The following is an 18395-nucleotide window of genomic DNA, read 5'->3' on the forward strand; positions in this document are numbered from 1 at the left end:
ACCTGAAAATGGCAGTGTACCTAATAAAGTGTCCGAGTGACGTCACAGATTGAACAGCCAATCACAAAGTGGGGGGTTGTTTGGGTGTGGCACTTTTCACTCTCCGTTAAACTTTGACCATGAATTTTCCCTAATGAAGTGGCCTGTGATTCGGTACACCTGAAAATGGCAGTGTACCTAATAAAGTGTCCGAGTGACGTCACAGATTGAACAGCCAATCACAAAGTGGGGGGTTGTTTGGGTGTGGCACTTTTCACTCTCCGTTAAACTTTGACCATGAATTTTCCCTAATGAAGTGGCCTGTGATTAGGTACACCTGAAAATGGCAGTGTACCTAATAAAGTGTCCGAGTGACGTCACAGATTGAACAGCCAATCACAAAGTGGGGGGTTGTTTGGGTGTGGCACTTTTCACTCTCCGTTAAACTTTGACCATGAATTTTCCCTAATGAAGTGGCCTGTGATTAGGTACACCTGAAAATGGCAGTGTACCTAATAAAGTGTCCGAGTGACGTCACAGATTGAACAGCCAATCACAAAGTGGGGGGTTGTTTGGGTGTGGCACTTTTCACTCTCCGTTAAACTTTGACCATGAATTTTCCCTAATGAAGTGGCCTGTGATTAGGTACACCTGAAAATGGCAGTGTACCTAATAAAGTGTCCGAGTGACGTCACAGATTGAACAGCCAATCACAAAGTGGGGGGTTGTTTGGGTGTGGCACTTTTCACTCTCCGTTAAACTTTGACCATGAATTTTCCCTAATGAAGTGGCCTGTGATTAGGTACACCTGAAAATGGCAGTGTACCTAATAAAGTGTCCGAGTGACGTCACAGATTGAACAGCCAATCACAAAGTGGGGGGTTGTTTGGGTGTGGCACTTTTCACTCTCCGTTAAACTTTGACCATGAATTTTCCCTAATGAAGTGGCCTGTGATTAGGTACACCTGAAAATGGCAGTGTACCTAATAAAGTGTCCGAGTGACGTCACAGATTGAACAGCCAATCACAAAGTGGGGGGTTGTTTGGGTGTGGCACTTTTCACTCTCCGTTAAACTTTGACCATGAATTTTCCCTAATGAAGTGGCCTGTGATTAGGTACACCTGAAAATGGCAGTGTACCTAATAAAGTGTCCGAGTGACGTCACAGATTGAACAGCCAATCACAAAGTGGGGGGTTGTTTGGGTGTGGCACTTTTCACTCTCCGTTAAACTTTGACCATGAATTTTCCCTAATGAAGTGGCCTGTGATTAGGTACACCTGAAAATGGCAGTGTACCTAATAAAGTGTCCGAGTGACGTCACAGATTGAACAGCCAATCACAAAGTGGGGGGTTGTTTGGGTGTGGCACTTTTCACTCTCCGTTAAACTTTGACCATGAATTTTCCCTAATGAAGTGGCCTGTGATTAGGTACACCTGAAAATGGCAGTGTACCTAATAAAGTGTCCGAGTGACGTCACAGATTGAACAGCCAATCACAAAGTGGGGGGTTGTTTGGGTGTGGCACTTTTCACTCTCCGTTAAACTTTGACCATGAATTTTCCCTAATGAAGTGGCCTGTGATTAGGTACACCTGAAAATGGCAGTGTACCTAATAAAGTGTCCGAGTGACGTCACAGATTGAACAGCCAATCACAAAGTGGGGGGTTGTTTGGGTGTGGCACTTTTCACTCTCCGTTAAACTTTGACCATGAATTTTCCCTAATGAAGTGGCCTGTGATTAGGTACACCTGAAAATGGCAGTGTACCTAATAAAGTGTCCGAGTGACGTCACAGATTGAACAGCCAATCACAAAGTGGGGGGTTGTTTGGGTGTGGCACTTTTCACTCTCCGTTAAACTTTGACCATGAATTTTCCCTAATGAAGTGGCCTGTGATTAGGTACACCTGAAAATGGCAGTGTACCTAATAAAGTGTCCGAGTGACGTCACAGATTGAACAGCCAATCACAAAGTGGGGGGTTGTTTGGGTGTGGCACTTTTCACTCTCCGTTAAACTTTGACCATGAATTTTCCCTAATGAAGTGGCCTGTGATTAGGTACACCTGAAAATGGCAGTGTACCTAATAAAGTGTCCGAGTGACGTCACAGATTGAACAGCCAATCACAAAGTGGGGGGTTGTTTGGGTGTGGCACTTTTCACTCTCCGTTAAACTTTGACCATGAATTTTCCCTAATGAAGTGGCCTGTGATTAGGTACACCTGAAAATGGCAGTGTACCTAATAAAGTGTCCGAGTGACGTCACAGATTGAACAGCCAATCACAAAGTGGGGGGTTGTTTGGGTGTGGCACTTTTCACTCTCCGTTAAACTTTGACCATGAATTTTCCCTAATGAAGTGGCCTGTGATTAGGTACACCTGAAAATGGCAGTGTACCTAATAAAGTGTCCGAGTGACGTCACAGATTGAACAGCCAATCACAAAGTGGGGGGTTGTTTGGGTGTGGCACTTTTCACTCTCCGTTAAACTTTGACCATGAATTTTCCCTAATGAAGTGGCCTGTGATTAGGTACACCTGAAAATGGCAGTGTACCTAATAAAGTGTCCGAGTGACGTCACAGATTGAACAGCCAATCACAAAGTGGGGGGTTGTTTGGGTGTGGCACTTTTCACTCTCCGTTAAACTTTGACCATGAATTTTCCCTAATGAAGTGGCCTGTGATTAGGTACACCTGAAAATGGCAGTGTACCTAATAAAGTGTCCGAGTGACGTCACAGATTGAACAGCCAATCACAAAGTGGGGGGTTGTTTGGGTGTGGCACTTTTCACTCTCCGTTAAACTTTGACCATGAATTTTCCCTAATGAAGTGGCCTGTGATTAGGTACACCTGAAAATGGCAGTGTACCTAATAAAGTGTCCGAGTGACGTCACAGATTGAACAGCCAATCACAAAGTGGGGGGTTGTTTGGGTGTGGCACTTTTCACTCTCCGTTAAACTTTGACCATGAATTTTCCCTAATGAAGTGGCCTGTGATTAGGTACACCTGAAAATGGCAGTGTACCTAATAAAGTGTCCGAGTGACGTCACAGATTGAACAGCCAATCACAAAGTGGGGGGTTGTTTGGGTGTGGCACTTTTCACTCTCCGTTAAACTTTGACCATGAATTTTCCCTAATGAAGTGGCCTGTGATTAGGTACACCTGAAAATGGCAGTGTACCTAATAAAGTGTCCGAGTGACGTCACAGATTGAACAGCCAATCACAAAGTGGGGGGTTGTTTGGGTGTGGCACTTTTCACTCTCCGTTAAACTTTGACCATGAATTTTCCCTAATGAAGTGGCCTGTGATTAGGTACACCTGAAAATGGCAGTGTACCTAATAAAGTGTCCGAGTGACGTCACAGATTGAACAGCCAATCACAAAGTGGGGGGTTGTTTGGGTGTGGCACTTTTCACTCTCCGTTAAACTTTGACCATGAATTTTCCCTAATGAAGTGGCCTGTGATTAGGTACACCTGAAAATGGCAGTGTACCTAATAAAGTGTCCGAGTGACGTCACAGATTGAACAGCCAATCACAAAGTGGGGGGTTGTTTGGGTGTGGCACTTTTCACTCTCCGTTAAACTTTGACCATGAATTTTCCCTAATGAAGTGGCCTGTGATTAGGTACACCTGAAAATGGCAGTGTACCTAATAAAGTGTCCGAGTGACGTCACAGATTGAACAGCCAATCACAAAGTGGGGGGTTGTTTGGGTGTGGCACTTTTCACTCTCCGTTAAACTTTGACCATGAATTTTCCCTAATGAAGTGGCCTGTGATTAGGTACACCTGAAAATGGCAGTGTACCTAATAAAGTGTCCGAGTGACGTCACAGATTGAACAGCCAATCACAAAGTGGGGGGTTGTTTGGGTGTGGCACTTTTCACTCTCCGTTAAACTTTGACCATGAATTTTCCCTAATGAAGTGGCCTGTGATTAGGTACACCTGAAAATGGCAGTGTACCTAATAAAGTGTCCGAGTGACGTCACAGATTGAACAGCCAATCACAAAGTGGGGGGTTGTTTGGGTGTGGCACTTTTCACTCTCCGTTAAACTTTGACCATGAATTTTCCCTAATGAAGTGGCCTGTGATTAGGTACACCTGAAAATGGCAGTGTACCTAATAAAGTGTCCGAGTGACGTCACAGATTGAACAGCCAATCACAAAGTGGGGGGTTGTTTGGGTGTGGCACTTTTCACTCTCCGTTAAACTTTGACCATGAATTTTCCCTAATGAAGTGGCCTGTGATTAGGTACACCTGAAAATGGCAGTGTACCTAATAAAGTGTCCGAGTGACGTCACAGATTGAACAGCCAATCACAAAGTGGGGGGTTGTTTGGGTGTGGCACTTTTCACTCTCCGTTAAACTTTGACCATGAATTTTCCCTAATGAAGTGGCCTGTGATTAGGTACACCTGAAAATGGCAGTGTACCTAATAAAGTGTCCGAGTGACGTCACAGATTGAACAGCCAATCACAAAGTGGGGGGTTGTTTGGGTGTGGCACTTTTCACTCTCCGTTAAACTTTGACCATGAATTTTCCCTAATGAAGTGGCCTGTGATTAGGTACACCTGAAAATGGCAGTGTACCTAATAAAGTGTCCGAGTGACGTCACAGATTGAACAGCCAATCACAAAGTGGGGGGTTGTTTGGGTGTGGCACTTTTCACTCTCCGTTAAACTTTGACCATGAATTTTCCCTAATGAAGTGGCCTGTGATTAGGTACACCTGAAAATGGCAGTGTACCTAATAAAGTGTCCGAGTGACGTCACAGATTGAACAGCCAATCACAAAGTGGGGGGTTGTTTGGGTGTGGCACTTTTCACTCTCCGTTAAACTTTGACCATGAATTTTCCCTAATGAAGTGGCCTGTGATTAGGTACACCTGAAAATGGCAGTGTACCTAATAAAGTGTCCGAGTGACGTCACAGATTGAACAGCCAATCACAAAGTGGGGGGTTGTTTGGGTGTGGCACTTTTCACTCTCCGTTAAACTTTGACCATGAATTTTCCCTAATGAAGTGGCCTGTGATTAGGTACACCTGAAAATGGCAGTGTACCTAATAAAGTGTCCGAGTGACGTCACAGATTGAACAGCCAATCACAAAGTGGGGGGTTGTTTGGGTGTGGCACTTTTCACTCTCCGTTAAACTTTGACCATGAATTTTCCCTAATGAAGTGGCCTGTGATTAGGTACACCTGAAAATGGCAGTGTACCTAATAAAGTGTCCGAGTGACGTCACAGATTGAACAGCCAATCACAAAGTGGGGGGTTGTTTGGGTGTGGCACTTTTCACTCTCCGTTAAACTTTGACCATGAATTTTCCCTAATGAAGTGGCCTGTGATTAGGTACACCTGAAAATGGCAGTGTACCTAATAAAGTGTCCGAGTGACGTCACAGATTGAACAGCCAATCACAAAGTGGGGGGTTGTTTGGGTGTGGCACTTTTCACTCTCCGTTAAACTTTGACCATGAATTTTCCCTAATGAAGTGGCCTGTGATTAGGTACACCTGAAAATGGCAGTGTACCTAATAAAGTGTCCGAGTGACGTCACAGATTGAACAGCCAATCACAAAGTGGGGGGTTGTTTGGGTGTGGCACTTTTCACTCTCCGTTAAACTTTGACCATGAATTTTCCCTAATGAAGTGGCCTGTGATTAGGTACACCTGAAAATGGCAGTGTACCTAATAAAGTGTCCGAGTGACGTCACAGATTGAACAGCCAATCACAAAGTGGGGGGTTGTTTGGGTGTGGCACTTTTCACTCTCCGTTAAACTTTGACCATGAATTTTCCCTAATGAAGTGGCCTGTGATTAGGTACACCTGAAAATGGCAGTGTACCTAATAAAGTGTCCGAGTGACGTCACAGATTGAACAGCCAATCACAAAGTGGGGGGTTGTTTGGGTGTGGCACTTTTCACTCTCCGTTAAACTTTGACCATGAATTTTCCCTAATGAAGTGGCCTGTGATTAGGTACACCTGAAAATGGCAGTGTACCTAATAAAGTGTCCGAGTGACGTCACAGATTGAACAGCCAATCACAAAGTGGGGGGTTGTTTGGGTGTGGCACTTTTCACTCTCCGTTAAACTTTGACCATGAATTTTCCCTAATGAAGTGGCCTGTGATTAGGTACACCTGAAAATGGCAGTGTACCTAATAAAGTGTCCGAGTGACGTCACAGATTGAACAGCCAATCACAAAGTGGGGGGTTGTTTGGGTGTGGCACTTTTCACTCTCCGTTAAACTTTGACCATGAATTTTCCCTAATGAAGTGGCCTGTGATTAGGTACACCTGAAAATGGCAGTGTACCTAATAAAGTGTCCGAGTGACGTCACAGATTGAACAGCCAATCACAAAGTGGGGGGTTGTTTGGGTGTGGCACTTTTCACTCTCCGTTAAACTTTGACCATGAATTTTCCCTAATGAAGTGGCCTGTGATTAGGTACACCTGAAAATGGCAGTGTACCTAATAAAGTGTCCGAGTGACGTCACAGATTGAACAGCCAATCACAAAGTGGGGGGTTGTTTGGGTGTGGCACTTTTCACTCTCCGTTAAACTTTGACCATGAATTTTCCCTAATGAAGTGGCCTGTGATTAGGTACACCTGAAAATGGCAGTGTACCTAATAAAGTGTCCGAGTGACGTCACAGATTGAACAGCCAATCACAAAGTGGGGGGTTGTTTGGGTGTGGCACTTTTCACTCTCCGTTAAACTTTGACCATGAATTTTCCCTAATGAAGTGGCCTGTGATTAGGTACACCTGAAAATGGCAGTGTACCTAATAAAGTGTCCGAGTGACGTCACAGATTGAACAGCCAATCACAAAGTGGGGGGTTGTTTGGGTGTGGCACTTTTCACTCTCCGTTAAACTTTGACCATGAATTTTCCCTAATGAAGTGGCCTGTGATTAGGTACACCTGAAAATGGCAGTGTACCTAATAAAGTGTCCGAGTGACGTCACAGATTGAACAGCCAATCACAAAGTGGGGGGTTGTTTGGGTGTGGCACTTTTCACTCTCCGTTAAACTTTGACCATGAATTTTCCCTAATGAAGTGGCCTGTGATTAGGTACACCTGAAAATGGCAGTGTACCTAATAAAGTGTCCGAGTGACGTCACAGATTGAACAGCCAATCACAAAGTGGGGGGTTGTTTGGGTGTGGCACTTTTCACTCTCCGTTAAACTTTGACCATGAATTTTCCCTAATGAAGTGGCCTGTGATTAGGTACACCTGAAAATGGCAGTGTACCTAATAAAGTGTCCGAGTGACGTCACAGATTGAACAGCCAATCACAAAGTGGGGGGTTGTTTGGGTGTGGCACTTTTCACTCTCCGTTAAACTTTGACCATGAATTTTCCCTAATGAAGTGGCCTGTGATTAGGTACACCTGAAAATGGCAGTGTACCTAATAAAGTGTCCGAGTGACGTCACAGATTGAACAGCCAATCACAAAGTGGGGGGTTGTTTGGGTGTGGCACTTTTCACTCTCCGTTAAACTTTGACCATGAATTTTCCCTAATGAAGTGGCCTGTGATTAGGTACACCTGAAAATGGCAGTGTACCTAATAAAGTGTCCGAGTGACGTCACAGATTGAACAGCCAATCACAAAGTGGGGGGTTGTTTGGGTGTGGCACTTTTCACTCTCCGTTAAACTTTGACCATGAATTTTCCCTAATGAAGTGGCCTGTGATTAGGTACACCTGAAAATGGCAGTGTACCTAATAAAGTGTCCGAGTGACGTCACAGATTGAACAGCCAATCACAAAGTGGGGGGTTGTTTGGGTGTGGCACTTTTCACTTTCATTTAAATTTTGACCATGAATTTTCCCTAATGAAGTGGCCTGTGATTAGGTACACTTGAAAATAGTGGTGTACCTAATGGAGTGTCCAAGTGACGTCACTGATCAAACAGCCAATCAGAAAAAATATTCACTTGTCTGTAATCCATCGTAAAGTGAACATGTCCATGTTTCCTTTTTGTCCAGACGTCCTTTATGTACTGTACACTACCTAATAAAATCGAGGAATTTCCCCGGCGAAATGGCAGAATGGGTTATAACTTTACCTAGTGATCCGAAGAGCATGGTTCGTGTCCTACACGAAGCAGACTTGGAGCTTAAGTTTATAGCGTAAGACTGCCGTTCATGCTTTATGAAGCGGTTCATGTAATGACGTCAAGCTACCGCAAGATAGCAGTGCCCCCATTCACTTGTATGTAACCCAGTGTAAAATGAACATGTCCATTTTGCCTTTTTCCCGCGATCGACCAATAGGGCTTGGCGATCGACTGGTGTAATGACGTCAAGCTACCGCAAGATGGCAGTGCCCCCATTCACTTGTATGTGACCCAGCGTAAAATGAACATGTCCATTTTTTCCTTTTTCCCGCGATCGACCAGTAGTGGCTTGGCGATCGACTGGTGTAATGACGTCAAGCTACCGCAAGATGGCAGTGCCCCCATTCACTTGTATGTAACCCAGCGCAAAATGAACATGTCCATTTTGCCTTTTCATCAGACTGACCTAACAACTAACAATTATTCTCCTTTCATGTCATTGTTTACATGTATGCGTGTACATATATACAGCAAATGGAGAGCTTGTAAAAAGTTAACATGACTCAGGCGATAGCCCAAATGACAACAACCTGAAGAGATAGCTGCTCGCTGAAGCGGAAGTGTACGGAAGCCGAGAAAGCTCAATTCAAGTCAGGCAAAAGCGCTTCTTTGGATATTGCACATGTACGGTATGTGTATGAAGAGATGTCTTTTAAAAGAGTCTAATTGTGGAATATCAAGCTCAATTGCAATTACGGGGGCTCTTCTTAAAATGTTGGTGCATATCCTTCTACCTTGAGTGTATTTACACCAAAAGTTCCAGAAAGTTCTTCTTGGACCTGCTGTGTCTTTTATTGAACAATGCAAGTATAATCATGACACTATCTGCTCATGATTGAAAGGTTCTATTTGACACTTTTACAGAATATACAGTGTGATTGCAGATTAACAAGTGATAAAAGACACAGTAAATATAGATCACAATTCAGCACTACCGGGGATGAACAATATTTTGATGTACTGTAAGGCTTATAAAAGAAGATAAGCGTGCTATGTGCTACATTATGAAAAAACATCACTGCCATTGTTGTCATACTTGTGGATAAACAAAATGTATTTACGCAATTAGTGGCCGTCTCGCAAACAAACAAAATGACATTTCTACAGCACATTACATTTGGTTTTAGTAAATAAATCCAATGAAATAAATAAATGAACAATAATAATAATATGCAAAAAGTACATACATTTATAATAGCACCATAATGCCCACTGCCCATCTGCAGTTAAGTAAATTAAAGCCCCTGGCCACTAGTTGCAGAAATACAGTATCATGTTTTTTTTTTGTGATGTGACTCAATTATATCATACAAACTAAACTTCAGATATATTTCTTTCAAGACTTCTATCGTGGCTGTGTGACGGTCAACAGCTCATTTTCCAATTGTTTGCATTATTGTACAGCGCAGAGTTTAAATGGGCTCCACTTGAGGTTCGGTGGGCGGGGTCGCGATGTCTTCCAGCAGATCGGCGTCAGGTTCGGTCACCACCACGGCTACCTGCTCACAGACAAACAGTTGTTCTTGAGTGTGTGTATGCATGTGTGTGTGTGTGCGTGCAGTACCTGGGATGGAAAGGGCTCGGTCGCCGCAGGGGGAGTGGCTCGAACAGCGTGAACAACCGGCGATGGTGGTGGGCGGGTCTGTGGGTAGCGAGGTCGCTCACTTGGAGCCTGAACAACAACAACATTTTAAAATAAATGAAAATTCAATAGTTAGACAAGTTGGATACAGAAGTGGAGTTGAATCAGATCAGAACACGTGGCTATTTATAGAAATGAAAAAAAGATCATGTCCAAATGGAAAGGCAGGTGAGGTCATGACCTGAGTCCTGCGAGCAGCGAGCACGGTCAGACCGAAGAGCATGGCGGTAATGCAGATCAGCAACTCCAGCACCAGGAAGATCACCAGCGTCCCCAGGATGCCATCAATGAGCATCTAAACAAAGCAAGACCTACTCGTTTAGCACAAAAGCAAAAATGTCCCACATGGGCTGAATGCATAAACAAAAAACAAAAAAAAGAGAACAAAAAGAAAATGTACGATGGCTGTCTGCTTACTTTGCACTTTTGCTCGACCAGCTCGGTGCATTTCCTGAAACAATGTAGCTGCGAAGACAAAACATAAAAAAAGTTGGCTTTGGGGCCACTAATGCGTAGAATTTAGAATCTAGTATTGCAGCACTGATCTCTAATGGAAAAGATAATTAAGAAGCACAAAAAAGGATATGCTAATTTTAATATCCTGTCAATGATGTTTCGCATTTATGTTAGCATTAAGCTAGTAGACCTTCCTTCCATCTTGCAATCACATTGTTTCAGTCTTGCACCGGACAAGACTCGCTAAATGAAGCGAGCGCTACTCACGGGACATTTAATTATCTAACGAGGTGCAATGCAAGCGCTGGCTGTAGTTGCATTACCACGGCGTGGTACTCCAGGCGGCGGCAGTGTTCGCAGTGGTACGAGTCCTGCCTGTACGGGAGGTGCTTGGACATCAGCCCGAGGGCGGCGGTGGCGAACGCGGCGCTGATCAGATGGAGAACCAGGGCGCATTTGACCTGCAAAACCACCAGAAACAACAATTTCTTATGTCTTGGTGAAGCAGCATGTGGCTCTTTGCTTTTGAAAGCCCACTCACCCAAAACAGAGTGGGCCTCCTACCACTGTGGATCAACACAGACCCCGACAAGATGACCTGGTAGAAAGAAGTGGATCAGTGAAGGAGGTCAAAATTCTGAACAAACCTAAATGTTAGCGCTAGCTCCTCCCACCTGAACGACCACGACGAGGAAGAGCGCCACGTCGGCCGTAAAGTGGATCTCGTGCTCCCGGAGCACGGACATGCTCAGGCACAGGATCAACACCGCGATGACCAGCTGAATGGCCTGAAGAGGACAAGGCAGTTGCTATTGTTTTTTTTTTCATCTTAGATGGCATGTTTCAGCAAACAGACAGCATGTTAGCATGTTTTGTTGGTCTCATGGTTCCATTCTGACTAGCTCACCCCCAAAGTCTTTGGCTCCATCTTGAAGTGGGATTGTAGCTGGCCCGGGCTAAGAGTCCCCGGCGGGGGCGTCGTTTCTTTCGGATCGTTCTGGGACATCTCGATACCTTTGTGATTGTGTGGACAAAAGTTTTGGGACATATTTACAGGATGTGGTGGGAACCATGCATGCAATAAACATAAATTTGATGGGTGCATGAGTCGTCACTGTGTCCTCTAGCAGACTTAGACCAGAGAGAGAGGCCTCTTAAAGAGGCAGGTGACGAGCCAAATCATTAGGCACACCATCGATCATGTTCAAAACACTTTATCACATGCTGTGCAAATGCACATTTTGATTTTACAATTTTCACTTATTTCCATCACTGCTGCCATTTGTGGATGATTAAATCAAATTGCTCAAGATACACTGCAGCAAAGTGGGAGGTGACTGCAGTATGACTTTGGGTGTGCTCTGGAATGACATCCAGCACTCGTGCATCTCATGAGAAACATATACAAATAGAAAAAGGTGTTCTTACCTGTGCCGAGTCACCAAGCAACCTCTTGTTGTTGTTGGACAGGCAAGCTGCTAAAATTAGAGTGTGAGATTGTGTATATGTGTGTGTGTGTGATGGCACTGCAGCAAACGGGCCGCTGCAGACTTTTTGCAGACTTGCAGTCCGGGAGAGAGGAAGGAGGGAAGGGAAGCTGTCTGGTGATGTCATCATGTGATGACGTTGCTCAATTTATTGAAAAATTTATGTAAATGTTAAATATAACCAAGAGAGAAAATAACATCCATGTGGTGATTGCTTATATAATAAATGTGGAAAATGCGTTGTGTTTTTTAAAAATGCTAAATACTAATGCTAAAATATTTTGAAAAAAATTAAATGTGTAAAATGAAACCAAATATACATGTTTTAACTATATACATATTCATAAAAGAAGTTTCTACCTTTATTTTTTTTTTTAAAACACGTATCTTCAGAATTTTTTTCTAGGGTGCGTTTAATATTTTTGGCCACGTGGTAGCGCTACAGAGCCCATTTAAAACTTGATACAGTAAACACAGCACAGTGTATTCTGAAACGTATACTGCACAAAGCTAATAAGGCTAAATCCTGAGTGACATCGAAAGACATTCACATAACACAATATTTATTATGATAGTGGTTGGAATTCAGCGTCTTGCTTTTTTTTTTTTTTTCTCTATCGTGACAGCTGTGTTTGCGCCCTACTGATTCGGTCCAGATGTGAAAATAGACCAATCCGACCCCCTCAACAAAAAAAAAACAAAAAAGAGCATCCAAAGGGAGTTAAACTTAAGTCCTTGGATGATCAGCATATTTGGTCACCCCCCCCCCCCCTGAAGGAGTGAATTAAAAAGTGTCAAAAAGCACATTAGTACCATGTTCACATTTAACATTCAAAATGAACACAGGGAATAGTTCAGCAGTCACATTATGACAGGGTCCAAGTGTGTAGCAAAGGCACGTTGAGGAGCAGCAATGCCATCCTATAACACGTCACCGTTGAGTAGAAAAGAAAAAAACCCATATAAAAGACTTCCATAAAGTTTGTGATGTGCCCGACGTGTGCAAACATTGAGTTCCTACTAACAATTGACATTTTTCGTACCAAAGTCTACTAAAATAAGAGGACTGTATATTTTGCAGTCACGTGGCATTAAAAGTGGGTAAGCATTCCCTAAAGTGAAAATGTGTTTTGAAAAATATTCTGGGAAAATAACCATTTGATCTTTGTCACATTATGACAAGTACAGCAATATTTATTTATTTTTTATTCCTACCTGGAGTGCCGGTGCTCAAATGGGCGTGTTGGGCAAGTGTCCGTTGGAAGCGGCAAGCCCGTTGGAGATGGCGGCCTGGACGTGGCCGTTGCGTTTGCTCTGCGCGGGCCCCACTTGGAGGGCCTCTTGCTCTTCTGAAGTCCGTCTGTCCGAATCGGCTACCACTTGCTGCGGCACGGTACGGCTATGCCATCGCTCTCTGACCACAAAGAGGAGGATGGTGAAGAGCACGCTCAGGCAAAGCACTAAGAGGACCGACACGGCCACCAGTTCCTTTAAGTAAGAAGGGGTCTGGGATGACAGAAGCGAGTCCCCGTCTTGGTAGACAGCCTCATTTGGTGTGGCTTTCATCATCCATAAGGAAAAGTTGCGGCCCGGCTGCGTGGACTCGGGTCCCTTTGGGCTGGGTAGGGGGCCGCTCTTCTGCTTGACGTGGTAGACGGCCATGGTCTGCCGGAAGCCGTTCTCGGCGGACAGGCACAGGTAGTGGCCCAGAGTGGCGGGCGTGGCCACGAAGCTCAGGCTACCGTCGTCCAGGTGGAGGTAGAGCTCCGGCGATAGGCGGCTGTTGGGGCGCTCCCACGATTGGCGGGAGAGGCGCGAGGCGGCGGGACACGTGAGGCGTACCACCTCGTGCAGGGATACCGACAGCTGCTCACCTGCGGGACAGGGAGCTGATATACAGATGACAACTGGAGCTGAATTTTCTTGGCTTTTTTTTTTCCTCTCGTACTTCTGGACTGAAAATGTGGCTTACCTGCTGGGAGGTTGCTCGGTCCAAAGCGAGCTCTATGCACGGATGCGGCGCTCTCGCACGCCTTCTCCACGTTGCCTCTCTCCACGTCCTGGCCCAGGTGGGTCCCGGAGACCCCCACGCAGGCCCGGCGGGTGGCATCCCACCCACAGAAGGGGTCCCGAGCAAGGACGCATTGGGCGCAGGTCCAGTAGAAGGAACAGTTGGCCGTCGGGAACCTGAGCACGCCCTCCGATGTACCGACGTAGATCAAGCCCTGTTGAAGAAATGACGGCAGCTAATCTTGTGAGACTATTTCAATATTTACTATAAAGAAAAAAAATGGCCATTGGAGTCAGATGGAATGGCTGTACTTTGGGTATGGACAGCTTGAGGCTCTTGACAGGTTGAGGTTTGAGGAACACCTGCACCTCCTCCACTACATGAGCACCGCTCTGCAGCAGCACCGCTTTGTGAAGGTACCCCGACTCTGAAACACCATCAAAGACGTTTGAGCTCTTCGCAATCCTGAAAAATACTCTCACAAAGTAGCCTCACCTGTGAGGAGAAAGAGGACCATGTAGTCCACGCCGTCTGTCGCCCGGACCCTCTGGACTGCCAGGTGGCTGTAGCGGTGCTCGGCGGACACCATGGTAGGACCTCCGCCCGCTGGCCGTACGCTGTCGTCCGCCAGGAAGTTCTCCTTGACGAAGCGAAGGGCGTTGTCTGATGCGTTGTGCAAGCCGCACTGAAGATGTGAGGAAAGGAGAGCCTCAGATGTTTATTCATTCTTCAATATTCCACAGCCAGAAAAATATTTGCATCTCGGTGACATTGACCTGGCCCGGGTTAGCCACCCTCTCTTGCACCCTGGTGCTCCACTGCAGCGTGTCACGGTTGAGAACCTTGTAGCTGCCCGAGAAGGCCGACTTGATATCCGCCAAGCGGAACGAGCACACGGCCGACAGTCCCGAATTGATTGACCTGGGTTAAAAGGGCAAACAAAATCAACGACGCGTGACTCGACATGGAAAAATGATACAGTGTGAAGGAGAAGACACGCGGGATGCCTGATGACCAATCACGTGTGGAGAATTTTTTCTTCCTTTTGTTCTTGCCAGGAAAAAAAAAAATCCTCTTAACTTCCTTAAAGAAACTGCAGCTGTAATAAAGTTCTCTACATAATAAAGGAATAAATAAAATTGACTTCAAATATCCTGGGAACAGTTGAACCAAAAAAAATAAATAAATATGAAGGAAAACATCTTACTGACCATTGCGAGGTGAAGATGCCGTAGAAAAGCGTGTCGTCCGTCGGCGCGCCCTCGGTTGGCGCCAGGCTGTCGATGTCCTGGATGACGTTATAGGGTAGCTCGCCGTCCGCCTGGCACAGTAGCTGCGCTTTGGCGAAGGTGGTCCAGCGCCGTTGGAGCGTCCGCTGACCTCCGACGTCGCTCTAGGAAAGAACAAATCGGAAAACAAGTCTAGTCGATCCTGCGTCATATCGAATTCACGCGAGTTGGCCTGGTTCCCGTCTATTCGTTCTTACCGTGCAGACTTGGGAAACGCGTGAAACGATGAACTTGTCGACAAAGTCGTACTCCCGGCCCACTTCGCTGAAGAAAAAGTAAATTTTGCCCTCGTCCGGAACGAAGGTGGAGCTTATGAAAGTCGGATCTGCACGTAGAAAGGGAAAAAAAAAAAAACTTCATATGCTGAACAACAAAATGACCGTGCCCTCCGCAATGTCCTTACCCTCCAGCCATCCCAGCGTGTCGTCCAGTTTGAGGTCCACGCGAGAGCCTTCGCTGAGGTGACGGGAGATGAGCGGCCAGTTGCCACGGTAGTCGGCCACCGTGCCCGTGTACAGCTCGCCGTCTGGCGACACATCACGACAGGCATGTTCGTTTTGATTGACAGCTCTTCCGTGTGTGGTGGTAACAAATGGACGGGAGCAGTAAGCTAACACTTTAGCGTCACGGACCTACGATGATAGCGGTGTTGCGCTGGTAGGGGTCATAAGGGCAGCGACCTCGTCCCTCGTCGACCTTGAGGCTCATCGTTAATGTATCGGAGTTCTGGAAAAGTAAATTAAGACGCACGCCAGGGAATATGGAATTTGTGATTAAGTCGGTCAGTCAATTAAATCGATCGTTTCGACTTTGTATACAGAATGGATATATTTACGCAAGGCAAACTTACGATGTAGATACAACGTGGACTAAAGGCGAATGTTCCACAAGCGTAGAGGTGAGTGGCGTTCAGGAACAGCAACACACGGATGAAATTTGGACAGTCCGTCTGGAAAAGGAAAGAAAAGAAAAAGTTGGACTAAAGAACAAGAATTGGATCGTGAAATGTGTGCAAAAAAAGCTACTTGCCATCTTCTTGCCTTTCATAGAACATTGCTCCAGGTCTTTCTCCGAAGGCTTCCAGTCCAACTATCAGAAGAACGCAATGTTCGGTATTGTACATCTCCCACTTAGCACGCCTTCCCTTACCTTGTTCCTCAGGATTATGGTGTCCTCGAGGCTGACGTCCAGCTCTAGCACGATGTCACGGCCGCCCACGAAGAGAGTATCGCCGTGGTCGCCGAGGAGCAGCGTGGTGGTGTTGCCCACGTCGGCACTGCTGAAGCGGGTGAGGAGTCGCCCGGGACTGCCTGTGATCGCATATGAAGATCAGAGAAGAAACGGCATGTACGTGGAATGAAGAAAAGTCTTCACTCACCCATTGGGAAGGAGACCCGAGCCATCGGGGTGGTCACAGAGGAGCTCACGCAGCACAGCAGAGTCACGGCAACGGCGAGCAAACGGCAGCCACTTTCCATCGTGGCGCAAAGTTGACGTGGAGGGTTGATGGTCCTCAGTGGGGGGGTCAAAGAGACGCTGAGAGCAGGGGCAGCGACCCTCGCTGTGACCCCATTTTTCCGTTGGCACCCATTGTTGAGACAGCTTAGAGGGGCAGATTACAAGCAGGTTTTATATATACAATTGGAGTTATGTAGAAAGACAAAAAGAGAGACTTCCATCTTTCTTTATTAATGAGGATACAGGAATCAAATAGCATTGTTCCTATGCAGTTCTTAATCCAGTTATTTATAACGTTACTAAGCAAGAAAGTGAATTAAATGAGGGCAAATCGAACATTAAGTCAAGACACAAATGGGAGTTTGTATTTTACGACGTTTATGTGAGCGCTTAAATACCACACACGCACTAAAACCCTGCTACGTTAGCTTACATGCTAACAGTTAGCTCTTCACCGAGCCGGTTCACTATTAAACTAAATCCTGCAAATGTTGCCATTAAAATACACGATGAACAGATGAAATATGCGATTGGATGTTTGCATGAGCCTCCCATAAAAGAGCATTTCATGCAAACAACCTTTTTTCTTCGTATCGTCGTCTTTGTGCAAAACATTTAAAGCCATAACACAAACAAGGTGTGCACATTGCAAGATAGCCATAAATGATTTCAACTCGCTTACGTATCGTCCGGTACCGCCGGTTCTATCCCCCCCCCACCACGGAGAGCTTAAAGCAGGAAGCGGCTGCAAGGCAATCGCGTGTCGGCGCGGCGAAAACGCTGACCGTGGAGGGCGTGAGTGGGTGAGAGGGAGAATTGGGTCTTTACTATGTCAACAAATTGCCTCCGCCCACCAGTGGGGCCGAAGACACACGACTGGTGGTCCCAGTGTGCCGTGTGACAGCCAAATTTTGAAGCAACCTGTCAATCACATATTCTCCAGGTCAACAGTCAAAGATGCTGCACAAAATAACACTAATTTCGCCATTTTTCTATCCAACATTACCCAAATCATTTTATTTATTTACATACAACCAACGTTTTCACCAATTTTGCAACAAATTGATCAGGAAAATAAAAATCTGTAGAAACAATCATTTAATATCAACTGTTATACATACATTTACTCTACCATGGCTCGATGGACGGATATCAATTGTTATATATTTTTGTTACAGTCTGTAAACTATAAAAAAAATTGTTTTGCATGCAATCTACGATTTGCAGTGTACAAGGCGTGACTAGTACAAAATCTTCCAAGTGGGTACAGACTGTTCAATCCACACAAGTTTAATTAATGTCCACCATTTAATTAATCCCAAATCTGGTTTGTTGGGGATTCCCCCGCCCGGTGCGTGATTTTGCAAAAGTACCTGTCAGATCTTTAACCATCCATCTTCTCCGAGTAGACGAACTCCCATTAATTTTCCTGCATGGACAGCAGAGCAGTCAAAGCTCACCACCGATCTTGAGTCATTGAATTTCATTGAAACAAGTTAACCTCGAAAAAGCAGGGAAAGGTAGGGAGAGGCTAATCAGAAGTAAAGGAGATTAGTCAAACAGGATTAACGGGGTGACCTGAAAACAGACACGTGGTCAAAAAGCCGGGTAAAACTACCACCCACAACTTGATGCAGCATTTGTGACATCATTTCAACTTTTGCAACTAATTGAAATACTGTCAACCCAAAAAATTAAATACTATACCACTGTGGTGTCGTTGATATTGACCAATATTAGTTGTCTCTCGCGCCCCCCAATGGCCGGCAACAGCCAGTAAGGGGCCCACTGAGGGGGGATTCCCAACATTGTGTCGATGCCGAAGGAGTGACGTCAGGAGTTGGCGTGGGTTGGAGGACCTCATTTTGAGTTTGTTGCCACCGCCTGTTAAAGCCAACAATGTCTACCTATTTTATTGTCGTCGTTTTGTACAAGCATAGA

At 45.4% G+C, this 18395-nt stretch overlaps 2 protein-coding genes across 7 annotated transcripts; both read right to left on the reverse strand.

The window, feature by feature from the left end:
* Window positions 1–8961: 8961 nt before the first annotated feature.
* Window positions 8962–12130, reverse strand: LOC147041021 (uncharacterized). 3 transcript variants are annotated; one of them, XM_085900327.1, is made up of 9 exons: window positions 11638–12130; window positions 11117–11223; window positions 10884–10997; window positions 10751–10807; window positions 10533–10670; window positions 10171–10218; window positions 9935–10048; window positions 9676–9783; window positions 8962–9610 (listed from the first exon to the last, which is right to left on the reverse strand). In XM_085900327.1, the coding sequence occupies exons 2-9, from the start codon at window positions 11213–11215 to the stop codon at window positions 9524–9526; spliced, it is 765 nt and encodes a 254-aa protein (XP_085756453.1). In that variant the 5' UTR covers window positions 11216–11223; window positions 11638–12130; the 3' UTR covers window positions 8962–9523. The 3 variants fall into 3 exon arrangements, with proteins under 3 accessions (XP_085756453.1, XP_085756451.1, XP_085756452.1); XM_085900325.1 differs by lacking the exon at window positions 11638–12130 and having other exon boundaries at window positions 11117–11316; XM_085900326.1 differs by lacking the exon at window positions 11638–12130 and having other exon boundaries at window positions 8962–9613; window positions 11117–11316.
* A 149-nt stretch (window positions 12131–12279) lies between these two features.
* On the reverse strand, window positions 12280–18325 carry sema4ab (sema domain, immunoglobulin domain (Ig), transmembrane domain (TM) and short cytoplasmic domain, (semaphorin) 4Ab). Of its 4 annotated transcripts, XM_085900321.1 has the most exons (15): window positions 18162–18325; window positions 17828–17883; window positions 16375–16598; window positions 16146–16306; window positions 16026–16085; window positions 15847–15945; window positions 15629–15722; window positions 15400–15522; window positions 15194–15321; window positions 14919–15100; window positions 14484–14628; window positions 14203–14392; window positions 14019–14134; window positions 13669–13921; window positions 12280–13585 (listed from the first exon to the last, which is right to left on the reverse strand). In XM_085900321.1, exons 3-15 carry the CDS (start codon window positions 16472–16474, stop codon window positions 12927–12929), a joined length of 2310 nt encoding a protein of 769 aa, XP_085756447.1. In that variant the 5' UTR covers window positions 16475–16598; window positions 17828–17883; window positions 18162–18325; the 3' UTR covers window positions 12280–12926. The 4 variants fall into 4 exon arrangements, with proteins under 4 accessions (XP_085756447.1, XP_085756446.1, XP_085756444.1 ...); XM_085900320.1 differs by lacking the exons at window positions 17828–17883; window positions 18162–18325 and adding an exon at window positions 17137–17326; XM_085900318.1 differs by lacking the exons at window positions 17828–17883; window positions 18162–18325 and adding an exon at window positions 17034–17116 and having other exon boundaries at window positions 12280–13570.
* Between the last annotated feature and the right edge of the window lie 70 nt (window positions 18326–18395).

The sequence above is a fragment of the Syngnathus leptorhynchus genome, chromosome 20 (assembly GCF_054491065.1).
Source record: "Syngnathus leptorhynchus isolate UIUO chromosome 20, UIUO_Slep, whole genome shotgun sequence".
In the NCBI taxonomy this organism is placed as follows: Eukaryota; Metazoa; Chordata; class Actinopteri; order Syngnathiformes; family Syngnathidae; genus Syngnathus; species Syngnathus leptorhynchus.

What these genes read in the sequence shown, in the direction of transcription:
- sema4ab (XM_085900317.1), bottom strand. Translation starts at nt 17,101, where the DNA reads ATGTGCACACCTTGTTTGTGTTATGGCTTTAAATGTTTTGCACAAAGA. An exon ending in TCGGGTCTCCTTCCCAATGG is followed by an intron (nt 16,307 to 16,374) that starts GTGAGTGAAGAC and finishes ATGCGATCACAG; the next exon opens with GCAGTCCCGGGCGACTCCTC. An exon ending in CACGCTGGGATGGCTGGAGG is followed by an intron (nt 15,322 to 15,399) that starts GTAAGGACATTG and finishes TTCTACGTGCAG; the next exon opens with ATCCGACTTTCATAAGCTCC.
- LOC147041021 (XM_085900326.1), bottom strand. Translation starts at nt 11,314, where the DNA reads ATGCACCCATCAAATTTATGTTTATTGCATGCATGGTTCCCACCACAT. An exon ending in TCCTCGTCGTGGTCGTTCAG is followed by an intron (nt 10,808 to 10,883) that starts GTGGGAGGAGCT and finishes TCTTTCTACCAG; the next exon opens with GTCATCTTGTCGGGGTCTGT. An exon ending in TGGTCGAGCAAAAGTGCAAA is followed by an intron (nt 10,049 to 10,170) that starts GTAAGCAGACAG and finishes TGCTTTGTTTAG; the next exon opens with ATGCTCATTGATGGCATCCT.